Here is a 22,705-nt window from a genome sequence, read left to right as displayed (position 1 = left end):
GTAGTACGTAATACGATCCCTGTTAGGAACTAGACTATAGCCTCTTTATTTAGCAGGCCGAGTGGTCGACCTGGAAAGCGGGAATGCGTGCATTCTGCCTTTCAACATGGCAAGTATACTGCAGTGACTACTAGTGTATGGTTTAGAAGTGTTAGAACATTAATATGTAATTTTTTCTACATTTTAGATCATTTGGATGCTAAGGACAGCCAAGGTCCCAAGGCTAGCCGATGGTCTCGATTCAAACTACTCCTGAATATCATTTTCTTTCTACCACCACTACCACGAAAGCATTTTGAGACCGACGAAATCGACTTCATATTCGTCAAGTTTAATGCATGGGAATACGCCGGTACCGATACCTTATGGGCTGGCATTGTAACCAATCTTGTCACCGAAATTGAAAACTATGCTGGTTATTGGACTACAGTCTTCTTCCGCTTCATCACCAAACCAGAAGATCTTCCAGCAAGAAAGAAGCGACGGAAAGGTGAGGCCGAATCCAAGACTTTCCGTACGACCACATTACTCGTGCCCATTGCAAATTTCCTTTTGTGTACAGCGTTCATCTTACTCCTTGTGGCTGCTATCGTCATTGGTATTCTGCTAGCCACGGGTAATGCGGTAGTCGCGCCGACGACTCTGGCGGTTGAGGGTACGATCACCGTGATTTTGGCATCGACCGTGTTTCTAAACATAAAGAATATTGCCAGAATTATAACGACCACTTTAATCTCTCAGAAACAGAAGGTGACGAAGATAGTAAACAAAGAAAATGTCAGACAGAAGTTGGGTTTCATGGCGGCTATCAAAGATGAGGTATTACTTGGATCTGCACTGGTCAACTGGATATCAGACTACAAGAAGAAACCAATCCGTGTTGTGATTACAGTGGACGATCTTGACAAATGCTGTAACGATCACGCTGTGAGGGTTATAGAGGCCATGAACATCTTACTGTCGGATAAAGATTCTCCGTTCATTTGTATCCTTGCTGCTGACTCACGAGTGATAGTGAAAGCCATTGAAGAAAAACTTGGTGCTATTGCACAGAATGCATACCACAGTGGCCATGAGTATCTGAGGAAGTTTGTGCAAGTACGATTCTGCATTCCACACATGACGGTCCGTTCGAAGCAGAAGTACTTAGGCCAGTTGAAAGATGATGCTACCCACCTGGACATCAATGCCCATGCTAATATAGTCGAAAGTCACGAGTGCAACGGCGATACCAAAAAGACAAATCATTACTATGTTAATCATGGTGCCAGTCATCTCCAGGACAATAAGGTAGGAGATAAAGGTGATCTTGAACTAATTTCCCACAATCCTAGAAATGCAGAACCTGACACGTATATGGAGGATATGTTGAAGGAGCTTGACTCATCAGGCATCGTGAAGTACATCACTGGTTTTCCAATGAAAATAAAGAGAATCTTCAACCTTCTCTGTTTGACCGCTCACCTTGTCATGTTGTCGGGAGGTCCTCGATTCCTACCCCGGGAAATGGTTCTTTGGACAGTGCTGTTAGACCAGTGGCCATACCGGACCACTTTTATCATTCACTATATCCAGGATGCCATCCAGAAACAGCAACTTGGCATCAAATTCACGGGCAAGACAGAGAAGAGAAAGTTTCTGCCCTCTACGACACTGAAAGATGTCTACAAACGTGTTAAGGATAAACTGGGCAGACCGAAGGATTGGAAGATGCTGGTAACTCTGGATGGCGATCCGGAACTGTTTGAGCGGTTTATCAAGACAGAAATGAAGACATTCGACGTGAGAGACGTACTACAGATCATCCCATACACAATACACCTAGACCAAGCCATCTTCTCCTCTATTGAGCATGCCAATAGCTGTTACGATATTATCGCTGAAGGAGATTTGATGGTGTCGCCATATGCAGATGTACAATTCATCCATGCAACAAGCACAAAGTGATTCTTTGTCAGTCACGTCATCTCATCGCATTTCATAGTCTACAGACTGCTATTCTACGTACTTACTTATATACCGATGAAAGATCTAGCGTCAAACTCGGCAACCTTTCAAAGCGTAGTCAGCCGTCTTCTGCAAAGACAGATGGAGATCTACTGTAATAATTTGTATATCACAGCTTGGTTCGAAATTGTCCAATTTTCTATCCAATCTTGTATTATTCGTTATGTCATTATTTCCGTCCGTAATGACATCATCTATTCATTGGTTATTATTCCATTGCAGTGTTCTCCATTTTCCATATAGCCTTACTCTAGTGCTATCCTACATTGAATCTCAAGATCTCTCTTTATAGAGTTTATCCCATACCACGTATTTAACATCGACTAATAAGTTGTTTGCTTTTATGTTACCGTAACGTTATATGTATGTATGTATGTATGTATGTATGTATGTATGTATGTATGTATGTATGTATGTGTGTGTGTGTGTGTATGTATGTATGTATGTATGTATGCATGCATGCATGCGTGCGTGTGTGTGTGTGTGTGTGTGTGTGTGTGTGTGTATGTATGTATGTATGTATGTATGTATGTATGTGTATACAGTATATCCTAAAATATATTCTACCTCACACTCCTTCTTACAGCTGAGGCATTCCAGGACATGTTTTTTTCAATTTTGTACAAACTTTACATATACAAATCTATTTTTGTCTGAAAATGTCAATTCTATGAGACGCTATATGTATACAAACATAGTGGATGGTCAAAAGGACAAAAATCCTTCTTTGCAGTGTTCAGAAATAAGGCTTGGGATTTTGAGGCTGTCATTTAATATATATATATATATATATATATATATATATATATATATATATATATATATATATATATATATATATATATATATATATATATATATATATATTAAATCACACACACACACACACACAAATATATATATATATATATATATATATATATATATATATATATATATATATATATATATATACATATATATATATATATATATATATATCACAAAGGAACCTACGGCTGCGTACATAACATAACATGACATGAGTGATATTTTACATTTTGAGCTATGTACATAAATATGGATATAAACACCTGTTTGCGTTTTTTGTAAGTTTTTTACTATGCATGCAAAGAAAGTGTTGCCAGTACGTACGCATATGACATGGTTGTGTGCAATGAAATATATATGTGCATGGGGAGAAGCGAGGCTAGGGATGGATGGGTGTGAAACGGTAGTATTCTGTGTGTGCAAACTAAGTAGACTGGCGCTCACAGCTATTTAAATTTCGATAATTTATTCGAGGTAAATAAGTTTAAAATAAGCATGTAAATGGAAATCTTCTTACCACTGACCCACTGAGGACCTCAAACATCACCGCAATCAAACAGAAATAAAAAAAAAGATGGTTTATAATAAAATAAAATACGTACGAACGGTCAAATGATGATCAAATGACAAAGTATCTACAAATGGCCTTGTACTTTATTTAAAAGTTCTGTATACCGTCAGTCCCACCCACAATTGTTAAGATATATATCTCATAGTAGTAGAGTTTTGACTTCTCTGAGCAAAAATGGTTTCAGTTGCTAAGTTAGGAAATACCTCAGCTCCCAAACAACAGCCTGAGGTTGGCCGATGAGGGCGTCGACACAGCGTACCCGCTACGCGTCAGACCAAAAGGCTTTCGTCACGGTAAACATCTGATAAAAAAAACATTCAAAGTTATATTGTATTGTCACAAAATTCTCCTATATTAGGGAGCCGTCATTATTTACGATCGGGGGGGGGGGTTGGAGGAATGGTAATGAAAAATTTGAAAATATGAGTAGCCCTCCCCCCTCACACACACACACGCACACACTTCATGTACGATTGTATTAATAATATAAAGTGATGTATTTTAGAAGGCATTGTCACTTTGATCTTTGACTTCAACAAATGTGAATCAATTTTATTGATAGAATGATTATCTAAAAACAATTATATAAAAAAAATAGATGTAATTATTTTGCAATTGTCTATTTTCGCCAAATTTTCTGTTCAGTTCTCCTGTACATGTATGTAATTGTGTTGACTACAGTGTTCTTTCTAGGATGATTTTTTCACAAGAGGGCTTAGAGAGTATAGGCTATACCCGACCTACTGGGGGAGGGGGCAGAAGCTTTTTGACATTTTGTTACTAAAATGACAGTATTTAATGACACTTTTGCAACTATTTTGAGTAACCTTCAGTCCCCAAATACTTTTAAAATATGAATATCAACAGAAGCAAAACACAAGATTAAAAAAAAAACATTCTGTGAATTGTTTTTTAGAAAGAAATTAAGAGTTTTGTTCACAGTATTATATACCATAGTGGATTGCAATTATGAGCGCCAATCATTTTTAGTAGCCCCTCCCCTTGTTTCTCTTGTTTTTCAGTAACCCCCCCCCCCCGACATTGAAATTCTTTAGTGACCCCCTCAGTTCCTCCGAACCCCCTCCCCCGGCTGTAAATAATGACGGCTCCCTTAGATCAACATGCGGTCAGAATAGTAAAAAACTATAGCAATGAGTGATGGATTGCAGGAAAGTGAAGCTGTAAATTTACATTATTGAGATGTGTGAAGCAGCCAGAAAATTTGAAATGGTGACACCCCCCTCCCGCACACGCGCGCGCACGCACGCACACACACACACACACACACACACACACACACACACACACACACACACACACACACACACACACACACATTGAGATTTATCTATCTACCGTGTATCGAGCCAAAAAATACCTGCAATGCTAATTTTGCATGTATTGGATATAGGATTTAGCTAAAATACAATGAAACATTTAGTCTTGAGGCAGATTTTTTTGGACACACAAGATATTATTTTTTCTAGTTATACATATTAACCTTATAATTTACCGATCTTTACATATGAAGGCAACCGACTGAATTTTATGCGATGTGAAAAAATGAATGAAGGACTCCACAGAACCCCAAAGTTTATTAAAGTACATCATAATTCCTTGAGCGATATTTTACGGGCCATGGAGTATGGTTTACAATCTGGTCATCAAAGTTAGGCTAATTATGAACGTCAGTGAGCTTGATTATGACACTTCTCACGAATAGACTGCATAATATACAGGGGTTTAAGAAAAGGAATTAGTCCTATATCTTTTCGCAAGAAAAATAAAAGTAAAGATGATTAGCTATAACTTGCCGCCAAAGAGCGCGGCTACGACAGCGCCACCAACGGGCTAATAACGTAGCACTCCCCATACGCATGCGTAGTTTGCTACATTCCTAGGATCGGGACGGAACTAGCGGTTGAGTTTGGTCTGCTGTCAGTTTGTGTACAAATCACACCGTATTGTTCAGGGGTAGAAGTCTATCATTTCTGAACATTCCAAGTGAATTGAAATAATTTACATCGAACAGGCACGAAATGTCGTTGTTTGATATAAAGGACGGTGAATATACAGCAACCATTTATCTTATGGTAAGTGTCATGACAACGTATGGACGCTCTGCTGAATCTATGATGTCTAGTACTGATCACTCAGATCAGTTGATTTTGATCTTTGTTTAGTATATTGAGTTCGTAGCTACACTGTATGGTTACGAAAAATATCCCATAGCAATATTAACATCACCTGTAAAGTGTCCACAACGACTTGCTTGCAGACTGAGTAAGTCGGAACTCGATTCTGACATTGCCACTTTTCCTTGGTGTTATTGTTAAAACCTTTGGTGATCTGAGGTGTAGACGGGAAATTTTCAGAATCGTATGCATTGTAGATTCATGGATAGCATGGAAAGGCCTTCCCTCACTATGCCCCCATGGAATTGTATTATTGTGAGCATAGAATGACATAGTCACAGTGAGCAGTTGTTATGGGGCATGTCTTGTATTGTAATGTTTTGACTGTAGATGTATGTCTGTCGGTCTCTCTGTCTGCCTGTTTGTCTGTCGCATAACTATACACCAAATCAATCCGAGTCGGTTCACAATCACAACATCACCATACTGTGTACCGAATCAGTTACTTAACTATTTGATAAGAAAGAGAAAAAATATTCAGAGATACAGTAAATACATCTTCTGTGGAGTGATTACAATGTCATGTCTCTTAGTACCTTTGTAATGATATCATTTCCACGAGATAGCCTAGGTGACAGCATATACATTTACATTACTAGTGGAAATGCAGCAAAATCAAGTTGCCTCTTGTGATCTATTCAAAAGCCTAGAGTCTAGTGATTATCATCTCCCCAACGATAGTCAAAATCCTAACATGACTTGACAGAGGGTCTATGCTTGACTATAGGCTATTGAAAGCCTAGACTGAAAGATTTACTGCTGTTAGTACATTTACATGTACATGTACGCCTCTATCAAGTATTCTCAATGACTAATCTTTTCTATTCATGGAGGTAGGAAGTGTTTCTACCTCTATGGTGTATTCTAAGTCTAATCATGTTTGTGTTGTTATCTAGGTAAAGGAAGGCAAATATACAGATGCCATCCAGATATTATCAACAGAGTTGCAGAATCATCCTAAGGTAAGTATATAGATTAATGAATTCTGTTTCCAAAATCCCCAATGTTTTAAGTTCAATAACTCTGAATGACATTGTCAATCCTGTCTTGCTCATATTGTAGTTATATGCATACAAACAAATACCCCCCCCCCCTTTCTCGGTAGAGAGTGGATTAAAACAAACTCTGGAAAAGATATTTCTATTGTGAGAGTACCAATGACTGTTGTATACCCATTGTGATTTCAAAGTACTACTACCTTTATCAGAGTGTTTGTACTAAAAGACAGTAGACAAAAGTACCACTCACCATAATCATGTTTATCATACAACATGTAGCAAACACACACACACACACACACACACACACAGACACACACAAGTCTAAGTGTAAGCTGACAAACGTTCATCACCACATAGAAAACCAGACAAGTAATGTCTGCATAGATTTTTAGAAAATTAGTCTGTCATTTTCAGAATGATCAATTTTTTCAATGTGGTTTATATTTACAGTCTAGAGCAGCACTCTCTTTACTGGCATATTGTTACTTCTACATGCAAGACTTTGTGAATGCTGCTGAGTGCTATGAACAATTAGTTCAGTTACAACCAGACAATGATAACTATAAGTTATACCATGCTCAGTCACTGTATAAAGGATGTATGTATCCTGAGGCAATGAAGGCTACATCTAAAATTGACAACACTAGCTACGAAGGCCAGGTAAGTTGATAGAAATTGTAAACTTTGTATCCAGAAATTCTGTAGTCTATGACTCTGAGTGATAATCCCTATTATAGATTTATGTTCAATGTTCTTCCCAGGGACATTCTAGCATAGTTGAAATCATGTTTATAATTGCAAACATAAAATTAACAACATTGGATATTGACATTGTGTGAATGTTATATGTGTTGTCATAATCATTCCTTCTTCAGACAGACAGTTTTGCATTTAACCTATCATTCATTTCTATATCAACAGATAACGAAACTACAGGCAGCCATAAAGTATGGAGAAGAGGACCTACCAGGAGCTAAGGTAAAAAAGAAATATGAATATATCATATCGCATGATCGAAATATTATGTTCCCATTCATCTTCAAAAGTAACAGGATTATTTTTTTGTAAAACATTGATTTGATAGTAACTGGAATCGATATTGAAAAGGTATCATTCAATGTCATTTTATGCAATCAACTAAAAGTGGAAACTCTCAAAATACAGTTAGTGTATTGCTTGAATTTGTAAAATTGAGGAATTTATTTCAAGGTTGCCACATTGATACTGTAACAGTGTTACAACGTGTGAAATATATTAACTTGGTTTTCAGAGTATGGTAGAGCAGTGCCCAACTGATGATGCTGATACGGAGGTCAACATGGGATGTTTACTGTATAAAGAAGGCAGATATGAAGAAGCCTGTCAAAAGTTTCAAACTGCCATGCAGATACTGGGCTATAAACCTGGTAAGTTTCAAACTGCCATATAGATTCTAAGATACTGGGCTATAAACCTGATAAGTTTCAAACTGCCATGCAGACTGGGTTATAAACCTTGTAAAACTATCCTGCAGATACTGGGTTATAAACATGGAAAGTTTTAAACTGCCATGCAGACATCGGGTTATATTGAAGTTTTAAACTCACATACTCTTATACATTATTAGACGGTCGTATACTGTGTGACATCTATTAGTAGTCATATTATGTAATATTTCATATCAATTCAATTCCACTATGGCTACCCTACTAAAGTTTGTGTCTTTACTGTGTTATTTTTTTTTTACCAATTATTTTCTCTTTGTTTATGTATTCCATTTGATTTGTTTCAACAGATTTGTCTTATAACATAGCACTGTGCTACTATGCCATGAAACAGTATGCACCAGCATTGAAACATATAGCAGACATCATAGAAAGAGGAATTCGTGAACATCCAGGTAGGCAATAACGGTTATGATTTGTTAGCTCTGCTGTCAGCGAAAGCTGAAAGCGTAGCTTTAGGTATAGGTTGTATAGAGTATAGAGAGTAGAGTGAATCATAGGTGTCCGTCAAACTTTTATATTTTCATTATTTTCTCCGAAAGTGACAGTCAGTATTCTTAGATATTTGGTGTGCATGTTCCCTGGGGGGAGGCTATTCAGATTTGTTCATGCCAAGTTGATCTATGCCATTTTCAATTTTTTATGATTTTTTTTCATAAAATGTCATTTTCATCATCTCCGTGAAAACTTATTGTCAGATTGCTTTGATATCTGGTGTGTTGATGCGCAGGGGGTAGCTTACTCAGGTTTGTTAATTTCAAGTCAGCACATCTTCATTTTTATTTTTTATGATTTTTTTTTGTAATTTGAAAAAAAAATGAATATGTTAATGAGCATAATGACCGACGCCATATTGGAAATCAGTCGACGAGACTTTAAGTAAACTGCCACTTTTCAAAAGACACTATTGACGTCAAACAAGCAATCTAATATGTGCTATAGTCATAATTCTACGCATTGGGCGCCCAAATGCATGAAGTGACAAGCGTTTATTCGAAACAGGGTTGTAAACTTAAAATCCAAATTCTGCACCCCTTCTACATAATCAGCCAGTCCGCAACGTCATTATTTGCATACTCTATCCTGATTCGACCAGAAGCTGAAGCTGACCTCATTTGACCGGGCGATTTTCCACAGCAAGACACAACACAGGATGTTCTTGGTACTCACTAAAATCTTCAGACCCACTATAAAAATGTGATGTTTTCAGATAACATGTAACTTGTGATTAATTCTATATTGTCGTGCAATTTGGAGTGACAGTGAACCAGAATTAAGACAACTTGCGTAAGGAAGGCATGCGGTTGAAGTTATGCAAGAGCAGTCTAACTGCGGACTGTGAATCAACCAAATTTTGTTTATTGGCCGACAGTTCACATGTCAAGTTAAACGACATGAACGTGTCTTGCCATTTCCAAAATGCAAATATTTGGCAAGTAAAAATAATTAAAATAATCACAACTTTAATTTGGCTTCAGACTTTGCATTATGTTTTGCGTATCTTTCCCCGTTTTACATGTAAATCCGAAAAGGTTCTCTCGTCATGTCATCAGTGATCATACCGCACCGCGAGGGGCTGCTTTGAGTACGTACGAGCGAAGTGAGGCATGTTGAGGTATTTTGTTGAGAATTATAAATATTGCGAAATGTCAAGTACAAGGTTTAAATACAATGGAATGATGAAAAAAATGGCCGAGTCTGCTGACAGGCGCCGCGCCGGTCACAAGAAACACTGTAAATTCCATCTTTCTTAGTTTCCGTACGGCGACAACCCCAGGTACCCGGATGCACGAGGGACTAACCCGGAAGCAAGTCGTTGTCAGCCATACGTTACAGTGGTAACATCGTCCGAGAAATCGCTGCGTTCAGAGTGTCATTATTCACAGAATTGTTGTTTTCGAGTGAAAACGCGTCTTGAATTGTATAAATCTAACAAATGAAGACATGTCAAGTTATATTTTGAAAGTTGTATCGCTAGTTTGAGACGATTTTCTCGCGTACTATCGAGGCTTACTTGGACCTTACTCCAGTTCATCGGGAAGTTTAGCCAGTCCGATAATTCTTTCTGGTTTAGTTTACAACACTTTTGATCACGCAGATTTTGTTGTTGTGATGAAAAGAAATTAAAAAAAAAGATCACTTCAACCATTTCGTTGTGTTTTCTTTATGAAAGGTAATAGAACATGAACGAGTGTTACCACTGTAACGTATGGCTGCCAGAATGACTCTCTTTCGGGTACTTGGCGGGGATTGTCGCCGTCCGGAAACTAAGATGGCGATTAATACATTTCTTCCCTATATATATCTACTACAACTTGTACAAGTTGAATGTTGTTGACTTGGTAAATTTGTTAGAAAATTGAAATTCAAATTGCCTCAACATTATTTTAGATCCCTAGTTTATTTCATTCATCATTAAAATTTCCCAGGGTTAAAGCTGTAAGACAATGGAATTATTTATAGCCAACCTCAAAATCCTCCTTTTTTTTCCTTTTTCTTGTGTGCATTTCCCAGTCATTTTTTTTCTGAGATTTTGTGCAATTTTTCATAACAGTAGATTTTTGTTATAAAATGGTGACTATGGTATAAAAGTACAATACATTACCAACTTCTGTGTAAAATGTGTTTTACAGTGAGACATCATATGAACCACTAACCACTTTATTGCATCGCTAAAACAAAACTGCATAGTGAAGAGCTGAAGAACTGAACCACTTCTACGTGTCACCAAAATAAAAAATTAAATTAAAAAAAAAACCAGCGGAGCTATTCTGACCGATAGGTCGCTTGTTTTAATTATAGTATCTGTCAGGTCTTCAACATCATGGCTTTGATTTACTGTTTCATTCACTCACATATATGTAGTAGAGTATTGTCATATAATAACTAAATAAACCTTTGCAGTAATACACCGAATCAAGTCATTATTTCATGTAGTAAGTGAAATAAAATTGATTTCTTTAGGATGAACATTCAACTTAAAATTTAAGAGGCACATGACAAATCTCCAAAGCTGTTACTACCCATGTAAATACCCTACTAGTTGTAAATACCCATAGTGCTATATATGTTGCTTTGTCAGTTATGTTTCCCATTGGTACTCTATGCCTTTGAGAGTATCAAGTGTATGTATATATTTGTGTCTCTTTAGACCAGCTAGTACCAAGTAAATGATACATTGTTTATTTACACTTACAGAATTAAGTGTTGGCATGACAACTGAAGGCATTGACGTAAGGAGTGTTGGTAATACACTGACATTACATGAGACAGCTTTGATAGAAGCATTTAATCTCAAAGCAGCCATTGAATATCAGCTCAAAAACTGTAAGTAAATCATTATTTCTGTTGGTGTGTTCTTCAAATCATTAGTCTTGTCAAGGACTCAGGAGTTAACGGGACACAGACCGTAACTGTAGTCTTTGATTGAGTTACACAAGTCATGTGACTTAGAAAAAAGAAAAGAAGTGTTTCAGGTCACATGACCCAAACTAGTTTTTATCCGTTTGATCACACACATTTTTATGTAGTTCCGGAAAAAATATATAAATACTAGTATGGCATGAAAATCACATTTTTAAAGAAAGCTACCATAGCACAATCAAATGCAAATAAAACACATAAGTAAGGTGTAAAAAGACCCAACTTATTTTTGAAGCCAAACAGATATTTTAATTTCAATCTAAGAACCATTCGTCATCATTCCAACTAGTTCCTCGATAGTATGCAAGTGGTTCTATACAGGCCTTTGTGAATAATTAATTCCACCACAGAGTTTCTCCCATGTCCTATGATTCCACCTTATCTTGAAATTAACAGTTAACAATTTACATATCAAGATGTCACTTTTGTTATGGAAATTTATACCAAGTCTACCTTTCAGTTGATTCCTGAGGAGAACACCTGTAAAGTTATAACAGTCAATCTGGACACTTAAAATTTAGGTTTGAGTTATAGGCTACAATATCTAAATCACTTTTATTGGTTTGAAATTACAGTTGAAGCTGCAAAGGAAGCATTGACTGATATGCCACCAAGATCGGAAGAGGTAGGTTATTAATTCATACATCAAAATCAATTGTTTAACACTGATCCCTAATTCTCAGTACTGCCTATATATAAAGATAACAAACATTTGATTCCTTGGTCGACACCATGACTTCAGCTCCATGCACTTCATAATTTACTATAAGCACACATGAAAATAAGTCAACCTTCTTGTTCGATTTTGACCCTTTAGCATGAGGTAAAATGCTATTGCAGGTATCGAGAATTCATACAGATACAAATAATCCTTTTTTCAAAGTTGTGGTTTGGCTGCTTAAAAGACATGATACTCAATTGCAAAAGTCCCTAATAGTACCGATATACAGATTTTGTTGACAAGGGAAAACATATCTGAATGGGCCTGCATTTCTTATGTACAAGTCCTGCTGTGAATCTTTCTGCTGTTCCTATCATGGACTCTACAATTATCAAATCAATTTTATTCAGTAATATTATTATTGTAACCAAAGAAACATTTCACTCTCTATCTGTACTAGGAACTTGATCCAGTCAGCCTTCACAACCAAGCTTTGATGAACATGGATGAAAGTCCAACACAAGGATTTGAAAAGTTACAGTTTTTACTTCAACAGAACCCATTCCCTCCAGAGACATTCGGCAATTTACTTTTATTGTATATAAAGTATGAGGTAAGAGTAGATAATTTTATTCCAATGATGAATGGTTTGTCAGTGATTGACAGAGAATGGTTTCTACATGATACTCATCTACTGACTGGTACAGTACTTGGTGTTTATAATCAGGATTAAAATTCAAGAAATTTGAATTCGAGTGTACATATTGTAATCGTTATGTTTTTGTGTTTTTCAAAAAATACATATGTGCTACTATTCAGTAGTTTGTCACTTGCAGGACAAGTGTCTTTAGAGGTTAGGGATGGGGGGGGGCTATTATATTGAAACTGAACGTGGTTTGGGGTGATAACACGGCCCACAGGTCACTATGACCTTGAATTTGTAAGTTTTTCAAACAAGTGAAACATGTGATATAAATATTTCCAGTGTGCCCCCTAAGCTAATTTTATGCACACAATTTGTAGCGACGCACCAAAATTTGGTTTTCTCCTAAAGTCCTATCTTTTAGTATGTGGTGACTCACAAGAAATGGCAGTTTTTATAATTTTGACTCACAACAACAAAATTTGGCTATCATTAGAGGGTACACTGCTGATATTTCACATTTTCCAAATTCAGACAGATTTTGGGTGATATTGAGTTAGGAATAATGTACCAATTGCTTTGTATATACCAAGCTTAACTAGTAAATGATTGAATTTTGGAATGTACCAATATTCATCACCACCACCACCACCATCATCGTCATCTGGGCTGTATTTTCATGGATGATCTGATGAAAATGAAATCATACTTTCATCAGCTTTGCTGTTTAATAAACTATGTTGTATATTTGATCTTTGACAGTATTATGACTTAGCAGCCGATGTATTAGCAGAGAATGCCCACCTTACATTCAAGTACATGACCCAGTATTTGTTTGACTTCATTGATGCCATCCTTACTCAACAAACTGCACCAGAAGAGGCGTACAGGAAACTTGATGACATGGCATCTAAACATACAGAACAACTTAGGAAACTAACCAAACAAGTACAAGAAGCTAGACAAAATCATGATGACGACTCTGTTAAAAAAGCTGTCAACGACTATGATGAAGCCCTAGAAAGGTAATCTTGGCTAGCTCTGTAAATTGTGTATTGTCCATTTTGTGTGTCAGTCAGTCAGTAGTTCCTGCATTCATTTGAAAGATGTATGACTGCTGTGTTTTGTCACTGAAATAAACACCACTATAACCTATCACAAGTTTAAAGGCTGGGGATTCAATCCCAGGTTCAACCATTAGTGTTATCTTAATATATCAGTTGAACCATAAGAATGACATAGGCCCTTGATCATTGTATCTGAACCAACTCATTCTACAGCTCTGCCAGACAATGGATTTTCATGCGTATATTTTAATCATATGCGAAACCAAGCCTTAATTAAATATTCAGAGATGATGCTTTTTACTACACTCATTACGATAATTAACCTAAGAATGCTCTTTTCATTTACATCATTGTCTGTTTGCAAGATTTGTAACTCTGTACAAATGAACAGATTATCATATCTCTTAATGGTTACAATGTAAGTTAACACTTGTCTCATTAAAGACATCTTTAAAGTACCATTGCAGACGTACGGTGTTGTGTCTCTTTCCCAGCTAACACATACATCAATTTTATTTGTCTTTCTATTTATCATTACAGATACATACCTGTGTTGATGGCACAAGCCAAGATATACTGGGATTTAGAAAATTATGCACAAGTAGAGAAAATCTTCCGTAAATCTGTTGAATTCTGCAATGAACACGACATTTGGAAACTAAATGTAGCCCATGTACTTTTCATGCAAGAAGGAAAATTTAAAGAAGCTACAGGTTTTTATGAACCAATTGTCAAGAAACATTATGATAATGTAAGTATATTTATTCCTTTACCTTTATTTTACTATATATATTGTGTCTGTGTAGTCCTTTCTGATTGTCTCTTCTACCAGACCACCCAGACTCTGTAAACCATGTTTCAACTACCCTACCTGGGAGTCACACAGTACATTTTGTTCAAGTCATAAAAAATGTTTTTGTTATAATTTAGATGTATCACTCGCTTGAGAAGTGAGAACTTGTCACAAAAGTACCTAAATCGTTTAGCCTACAAATACAATGTTGATGTGAAGTATTCCCCAGCATGCACCACTCTAGAAGCTACTTCCTGCATGAGCAAGTTAGAATCTTGTTTCCCTAGACTCTCGCTTGGGGAGGTCTTGTAGGCAGCGCCCCCAGTGGTGAAAGTCTGGGTAACTGTAACTACATATAAGGATAATTATCAGTTTTATCAATAATATGCCCAGAAATTTTGTGAGTACTTGACACCCTTGTTACTACCTGTAGGGAGAATACGGACTGTGTTTAGTGGTGGTGACGTGGCATGTCATTTCTTACAATGACAACTAATTAGCTTTTGCATTTTATTCCCTGTTTTCTTTGTAGATACTGAGTGTCAGTGCCATTGTCCTAGCCAATCTGTGTGTCTCTTACATCATGACCAGTCAAAATGAAGAGGTGAGTATAACACATGTAATATGAATTTTGATAGGTTGTCATCAGACACAGTACATGTCAATGTTATTTTACCAGCCAAGCTGGTGTGTCTTTGACATAATAACAAGTCAACATACTACCATTGCAGGAGTTATTTAGAAACGCCTGTGATCAGAACATCGTTTTGTCAGTGGTGGACAATGAAAACTGACTTTGAAGGTGCCGAAAAAAGTCTACTTCTTATCACTATCAAACTGACAAATATTGATACAAAAACAACACCGGACTGTCTGATATAGGTTGACGCAAAGCGCGCAAAGTCTCTGATCAGTTGTTTATGTCTGTGTGAAAGTTTATCATGATGCAATTAAAAACAGTGTAAGCCTATAGATTATTTTTTTATTTGGTGCTAAAAGTCGAATTCGATCATTTAGTAGGCTTATTCCAAATCATTACTGTATGCTTTGACAAGTTATACTACTAGAAGAATAACTGCATTGGACAACCTGTGTTTACATGAACCTTGTCTCATTCTGATTGCAATGAGTAAGCATATTTTCTCTCGGCTATGCATGGCCACAACACGCAGCAGGATACTGTATTAAACTCACAGTACACTAGCGATATTCCAGTCTGCACTGAATAGCATCAGAGATCATGGGGCTTTCAGACAAATATTTATTCATTACTTTGAATATAGCTTAAAATTTGTTTTTAACACTAAAAAAATAAATATGTCAGCGTCTTTCATGAACTAGAGGGTTCGTGTACACATCTTATATAACAAGGTATTTCTGTAAAACTAGTATCATGAGCAGTGATGGTTGTGTCATTTATAATAAAAAGAAATCCTGGCTGTTAAAAGCCTCAATAGGATTGGGTTCTGGGAAGTATCTTGGTAAAAATACAAGTTCGATCCCAATGTCCTCAAGCCAATTTGCCAAAGTCGTCCACCTTCATAACGGTGTATTTAAGTGCATTGTCAACTACAACTGTGTGGCCTGGCCCCAGAGCTTGGGCAGGTTATCCATCAACAGTATAAGCTACAGCTGCAAACTTCCCTTGTGGCACAACAACCACTTTTTATTGGTCCATGGACCACCTGACAATTTGTTTTGATTAATGTGAGAAATTGTCGAAATTTAAAGTGAAACATCTCTCTTAGCATATTGTATACTTTCACTGATCTCTTGCAGTTTTATAGAAGGCCTTTCCCATTTCAAATCTTCCACAAAATCAATATCTGGCTGACATAAAATCTCTGGAGGCGGACCACCACGACGACAACTGCTCTCTTCACCAATTTCACAAAATTTTGTCCACACAGTGTAGTGACGTGGACAGACATTTTCTCCGCTACTTTTGAAAAACTACCTGGTGGACACACTCCAGTTGGTTTTGTCACATCCACAAATTTCCAATTCTGTAACTATTTGTTGACGATTATAGTCTTCACTTTATAGGCTTTTCCATAATGAATTAGACGACCTCTACTCAAAAGTTTCATCATTACACATACTACTCTCGCTGGTACACAACACTGATTACCTGTAAACCCAGAGCTGTTAATTCCATACAATTGTATCTGGTACCACGAAAAGGGAAGTCAGCTGATTGCATATGACCTACATGTAGCTGTCGGATCACCAATTGTTTTGTGGATACATCAAGTGTAACAGTAGCAGTGAGAAAATCATATTCGATGTCCATCTAGCAATATTAAAGTCACTCTTTTTGTAAATTTCATAAAAATTGCATGAATAATTGTAAAAAGCAAAAAATTACAGGTTAATTAATAAATCGGTAATCGCTTCAGTACGCGACACCCCTTACATAAAGTGGTATGGTCAAATAAAAAGTTTTTGGCGCCCATTTCGATCGGTGAATGAACACGTATCCTGTCAGAACCAAAGCATGGAGAAGGTAGACAATATTCCACGTTGAAAAACGATTGATACTTTTCTAAGTGCCATTGATCTGGTTCTCCTGAAATTCTCAGATGACTTCTGTCGTTTCGGTTTCAAAACCGAGTCCACGATGAATTTTTTCCGTTCAAGAGATTTCTTAAAATTCTCCCAATCTGTCAGTATAGTACACAAGCGTGTGATTTTGAACAGAGTTGCTTAAATACAAACTTCGCAATCACATTTCCGTTTAAAGTCTGAAGACGCAGAGCAATATATCGTAAATGGTCCTGATATCAACACTTTACGAGAAATCACCACACCTAAACGGTTGTTCAAGTCACCTGATACCAAACGTCCAAAATCTGAAAAAAATGTGATGATGTCGATGACACAATTCTCGATAATTACGAGTATCAAGCACCAGAAAAATTAGCAATAGAGGCCATGGAATGAGACATCGCGTTTTTAGAAACTGAACTAGACGACGCCAAGGTAAAGTTCAACTCTCTAAATGACCCCTACAAAGAACAAAGAAGAGAACCAGGATAGAAGTGTAGTACTACGTGTCATTCTTATGGAAACTACGATAAACGTTCATGTTCATGTGAAGACTATTGTCAACAAATAGTTTAATGTGACAAAACAACTGAAGTGTGTCCACTGGGGAGTTTTTCAAAAGTAGTCTGTCCACGTGCATGTCACTACAGTAAAGAATGTGTGGACAAATTTTGTGAAATTGGTGAATTGAGTAGTCGTCGTCGTGGAGGTCAACCTCAAGAGATTTTAATTTAAAATAATCAACCAGACATCGATTTTGTGGAAGGTTTGAAAAGGGAAAGGCCTTCTATAAAACTGCGAAATCCATGATGAACTTAGGCAATATGCTAATAAAGATGTTTAACTTTCGACAATTTCTCACGTTATTCCAAACAAATTGTCAGGTGGTCCATGGACCCATAACAAAATGGTTGTTGTGCCACAAGGGAAGTTTACAGATGACATTTATTTTCATTGACTATTGAGAAAGCCCTGCAGCTGTATCATATTAGTTTTTGCCACCAGAACATTTGCAGTGGCAGTGACTGATGATCGTTGTGTTATTTCGTCCTGGTGAATGTTTTCAACCGACGTTATATGTTTTATTAATTGCCATGTAAAATGAATTTCAACAATTTGGCAATCTTTTATTGTCTTCAAAATATCATTCGTTCAAAGATTGTGAGATCTCTTTAATGCACATCTGCATCAATGGTGTTGCATTGAAGTTATAGTTCTGTATTGAAAATAAAAGTTTTGTAAGCCTCTGTATAGCAATGCTTGCGAAACGATAAAATTACCTTTTTGTGAAACAATTTTAAATTGACTAGCATTTATGTGAATATGCACAGTCTTAACCTTCATTGTTGAAATTATATGTGCATCAGGTTTTATTTGTTATCAGAAGCGCTATAAAGTTATATTGAAGAATATTTCTCTTGAAACCCTGTTGTAATTATTCAGTGCAGACTTGAATGCTGTGTGTATGTTTTTTTGCTGTATTGTCCTGCTTGTCATGTTTGTTGGCGCTTTTTCACCCAAAACTCAGCATAATCCATACACTGAATTTTAGGACCAGACAGACCACAGAGATTGGCGAGAGACTAATATTCATAGACATAAACAAACTGATAAGAGAGTCAAGTTAACCTACATCAGAGGGGCCCACTCTTATTTTGTATTAATGTTTGTCAGTTTGACAGTGATAAAAAGTAGACTTTTTTTCGGCACCTTCAATGCCAGTTTTCATTGTCCACCACTGTTAAAATGATGTTCTGATCACAGGCGTTTCTAAATAACTCCTACAATGGTAGTAAAGGGGTTGAGTACATCATAAAGTTTGATAGGGTGCCATAAAATGCAGTGTCACTGAACTTGTATACTTCTCACCAGTCTGAGTCTACAATTCAAATATGAAGAAGTATAGAATATATCAAGTGCACTTCAATAAGTTGTCCTGAAGTACAGTGTTACTGCCTTGAAACATATTTATCAAATAAATTGTCTTAAATGCCCACTTCAAATTAAGATTCAAATATAGCGTAAACTTCGTTTGTTTGGCAGAGTTGTAGGAAAGTAGGTCAATAACAAACGAGTAATCCCATGTAATCCTTGTTAAGATAACATTAATGCGATGACCCAGGATTGAAACATAGCCCTTTAATTACATTTCACATAAATCATTCCATACGTTAATTCTGATGTTTGTAGGCGGAGGAATTAATGAGAAAGATTGAAAAAGAAGAGGAGCAGGTGGCCTATGATGATCCTGACAAAAAAATCTATCATTTATGTATTGTCAATTTGGTGATTGGTACCTTGTACTGTGCTAAGGGGAACTATGAGTTTGGTATATCAAGAGTGATTAAAAGTCTGGAACCATACAACAAAAAGGTAAGTACTATCCCAGTTTGTTGTGTCAGTAAGACAACTTGTGTTGTTTTACAGGGTACCACACTGCACAAGTACAACCCACAAAAAAAAAATGTCAGTGTGTTCGCATGAATGAAGTGAGCCAAAAAAAACCAGACTTCATGCAAAGACAAAATTAGGTAAAAAAAACATCAATACAATTGATACAAAACAATAGTGGGTGCCTCTGATGTGTGTTTACACAATAATCAATGCTTTAATCAGTTTGTTTATATCTGTGCAAGTTATAATGTAACACTAACAGTTGGACATGATCAGATCATTATAATGTGTAGGCTTCTAACACTAAACAGAGTTATTAGATCCAGGGCTCATATGGCTCATGCCGTGTTTATACTTTGATAAGTTACTGCCCACAATTTACAGTGTATGTCTTTTGCATGAAACTTATCACATTCCTGCAAGCTGCAAGCAAATGCATCAGTGTTTTTTCACGGGCTGTAAGTGTCACACACAGCACAAACAACTGCTATTGAGATTGCATTAGATATCTTTAGGTAACTCAATCATATGACCTTTGACCTAATCATACCTATATATTGCGGAATAAACCATAGAGTAAACTTTCCTTTTGTACATTACATGTGTAGATTTCAGCAGTAGTAATTTTTTCGCATTTCTTTTTTTTTTTGATAGTTGGGTACAGATACTTGGTTCTACGCCAAGAGATGCTTTCTGTCATTGTTAGAAAACATGGCAAAACACATGATTATGTTGAGAGATAGTGTTTCCCAAGAATGTGTACAATTCCTTGAACATTGTGAAGGTAAGGACAACCACAGCTACATGTATTCAACTTATATAATCAATCAATATTTAATTGAAGCCTTATATTTCATATTTTGAAAGAATGTTGATGAGTAAATTTTTGAGAACAATTTGTGATATTTATTCCTAGAAAATTATTTCCTGAATTCAAAAGAATAAGGATGTTATAAGTCATTACGCTTCCTCTGCGACTTATCAGTCATCTGATGATCACTGAGGAAGCGTGAAACTCTGAGTAACAACTTAAGAACATCCTTATTCTTTTGAATTAAGGAAATAATGCTCTGCTAGTAATATTGCACCGAGCACTGTTCTCTCCAATGAGACATTTCTAATTATATGAATAGAAAAATATTTGAGTAGTTCTTTGATTTTTCTTTGTCTTATTTATTTACTGTAACTCTTGAGATATTTTAGTTTTTAGTCTGTTTTATAATAATCTGAAACATAGTAGTGCATTCCTTGACAAATCAAATAATAATGATAAAAAAATTATAATTTCGGATATCCTCTCCCAGTCAGTAAAGCCACTACCACATACGTCCACATGTCAATGTCAAATTGTAATCCCATGGTATAGGAATAGACAGCTGATCTTACTTTCTGTCTCACAGCATATGGAAGGGATGTCAAAGCATTGATAGAACAGCCATTGGAGGAAGAGCCCAAACATGAAGGCAAGAACACTGTAACATATGAAGCACGTCAACTGAAGAGTCTGATTACAGAATTGATTTAATTATTTATTATTCTTGATTACAAATTAAATGTAAATATGTTATTCTGTTAGTATGTGTGACTAGATTAGGTCTGATCAAAGAACTGATGTAAATTATTTAAGTGATCAGAGATGAGCAAAGCAATTTTGATGCTGATGGTTCCCGAACCAGTGAATCAAAAGAATCTAGTAGTCCTGCAGTCAGATCTGGTGGCCACGATAATCATAATTCGATTGTTATATAGTCTCTTGTTTCTTTCATTTGTAGTGGTCGGTTGACCTGTCATTGTGAAAAATTAGTGATCCAAGGAAAAATATCAACGGCCCTCACATTTAGCTTTGGACTTGCACACCCTGTTACCTAATATATATATAGTACAAAGTACTTTTAAATTCAACAGTGGGCCATAAAACATGATACAATCTATGCCTGTGAAATTGTACAATTATACCATTACAACACTTGACATTGAGTCATTTTCATGCCCGAAAAACAGTACATTTGTTGCCATAAGACCACACCTTTGATAATGGCAGTGTTTGTCATAGCAAAAAGCACATACATTTGATGATGTAGTTATTGTTTTGTCAAAACAAAACAAATTTGATGACATAGTGTTTATCATTGTTATCATTATTATTATTATTATTATTTTAAAAACCTTATTACGGACTCAGTCCAGAGAACAACGAAAAATACATCACAAAATGAATTACATATTACACAACAGCAAAATATATATGGGTGACGAAGGAAAAAAAAACAATTAATCAATGTAAAATCTTCAGCCAGTTCAGTGTGTTCCTGTAACCTCTGTAAGTTGAACAGGACAGAGAACCACATATTTGATGATAGTCATTGCATACAACACTTTTGGCAACATGTAGTACCACACATTTGATGACAGTGATTGTCATTGCACAGAACAACATTTTTGGAGACACAACACATATTTGATGACATAGTGGTTTCCATTGCATAGAACAACACTTTTGATGACGCAGACATTACTTTGCTTATGCATACTTTGTTATAGTACATTACTTATCTACTTACTGAAAGATATTGATTCCAACCATTGGCTTCATTTTTGAAAGTATAGTTTATGGTATCTAGTAAAAACAGATTCATCAAGGAAGAACTGTCCTGTATATTATGAAGAGAATTTATAAGTATCTTTGTGATGCTGTATTTGGATAGATATCAAAGTTTGCTGTACAGAAGTTTTTAAAGCATTACCTGCTACTATGTAATAAAAGTTTGTAAGGAGGCAAATAAGATTTTTTGTCATAATTGCAAAATTGTTAGTCCCCACCGGACGAAGTACAAGACGGGGACTTATGGATTGGGTTCCATCCATTTGTCCGTCCGTCCGTCCAGAGCCGTTTCTTGGAGATGCCTGGACCAATTTTTTTCAAACTTGGTACAGGGACAACATACAATGGCATACATATGCACGTCAATTTTTTTCATGATACAATCCAATATGGCCACCAAGCAGCCATTTTGTTTGCAAATTTACCCTGTCTAAAGCCATAACTCAGACATGTTTTAACAGATCTCATTCAAAGTTGGTATTAGGACAGTGTTCTATGACATACATG

General features: G+C 36.3%; 1 protein-coding gene across 1 annotated transcript; it reads left to right on the top strand.

Moving 5' to 3' along the window:
• Positions 1-5,299: 5,299 nt before the first annotated feature.
• On the top strand, positions 5,300-22,365 carry LOC144435033 (intraflagellar transport protein 70A-like). The gene is made up of 15 exons (XM_078123572.1): positions 5,300-5,481; positions 6,480-6,545; positions 7,035-7,244; positions 7,506-7,562; positions 7,855-7,990; positions 8,359-8,463; positions 11,267-11,395; positions 12,067-12,116; positions 12,613-12,765; positions 13,558-13,820; positions 14,403-14,613; positions 15,188-15,259; positions 19,393-19,575; positions 20,251-20,380; positions 20,997-22,365. The coding sequence occupies exons 1-15, from the start codon at positions 5,428-5,430 to the stop codon at positions 21,119-21,121; spliced, it is 1,944 nt and encodes a 647-aa protein (XP_077979698.1). The 5' UTR covers positions 5,300-5,427; the 3' UTR covers positions 21,122-22,365.
• The last annotated feature ends 340 nt before the right edge of the window (positions 22,366-22,705 follow it).

Source organism: Glandiceps talaboti, chromosome 5 (assembly GCF_964340395.1).
Source record: "Glandiceps talaboti chromosome 5, keGlaTala1.1, whole genome shotgun sequence".
Taxonomy (NCBI): domain Eukaryota; kingdom Metazoa; phylum Hemichordata; class Enteropneusta; family Spengelidae; genus Glandiceps; species Glandiceps talaboti.
Note: the sequence above shows the minus strand (reverse complement) of the source record. Positions and strands in the feature narration are given on the sequence as shown.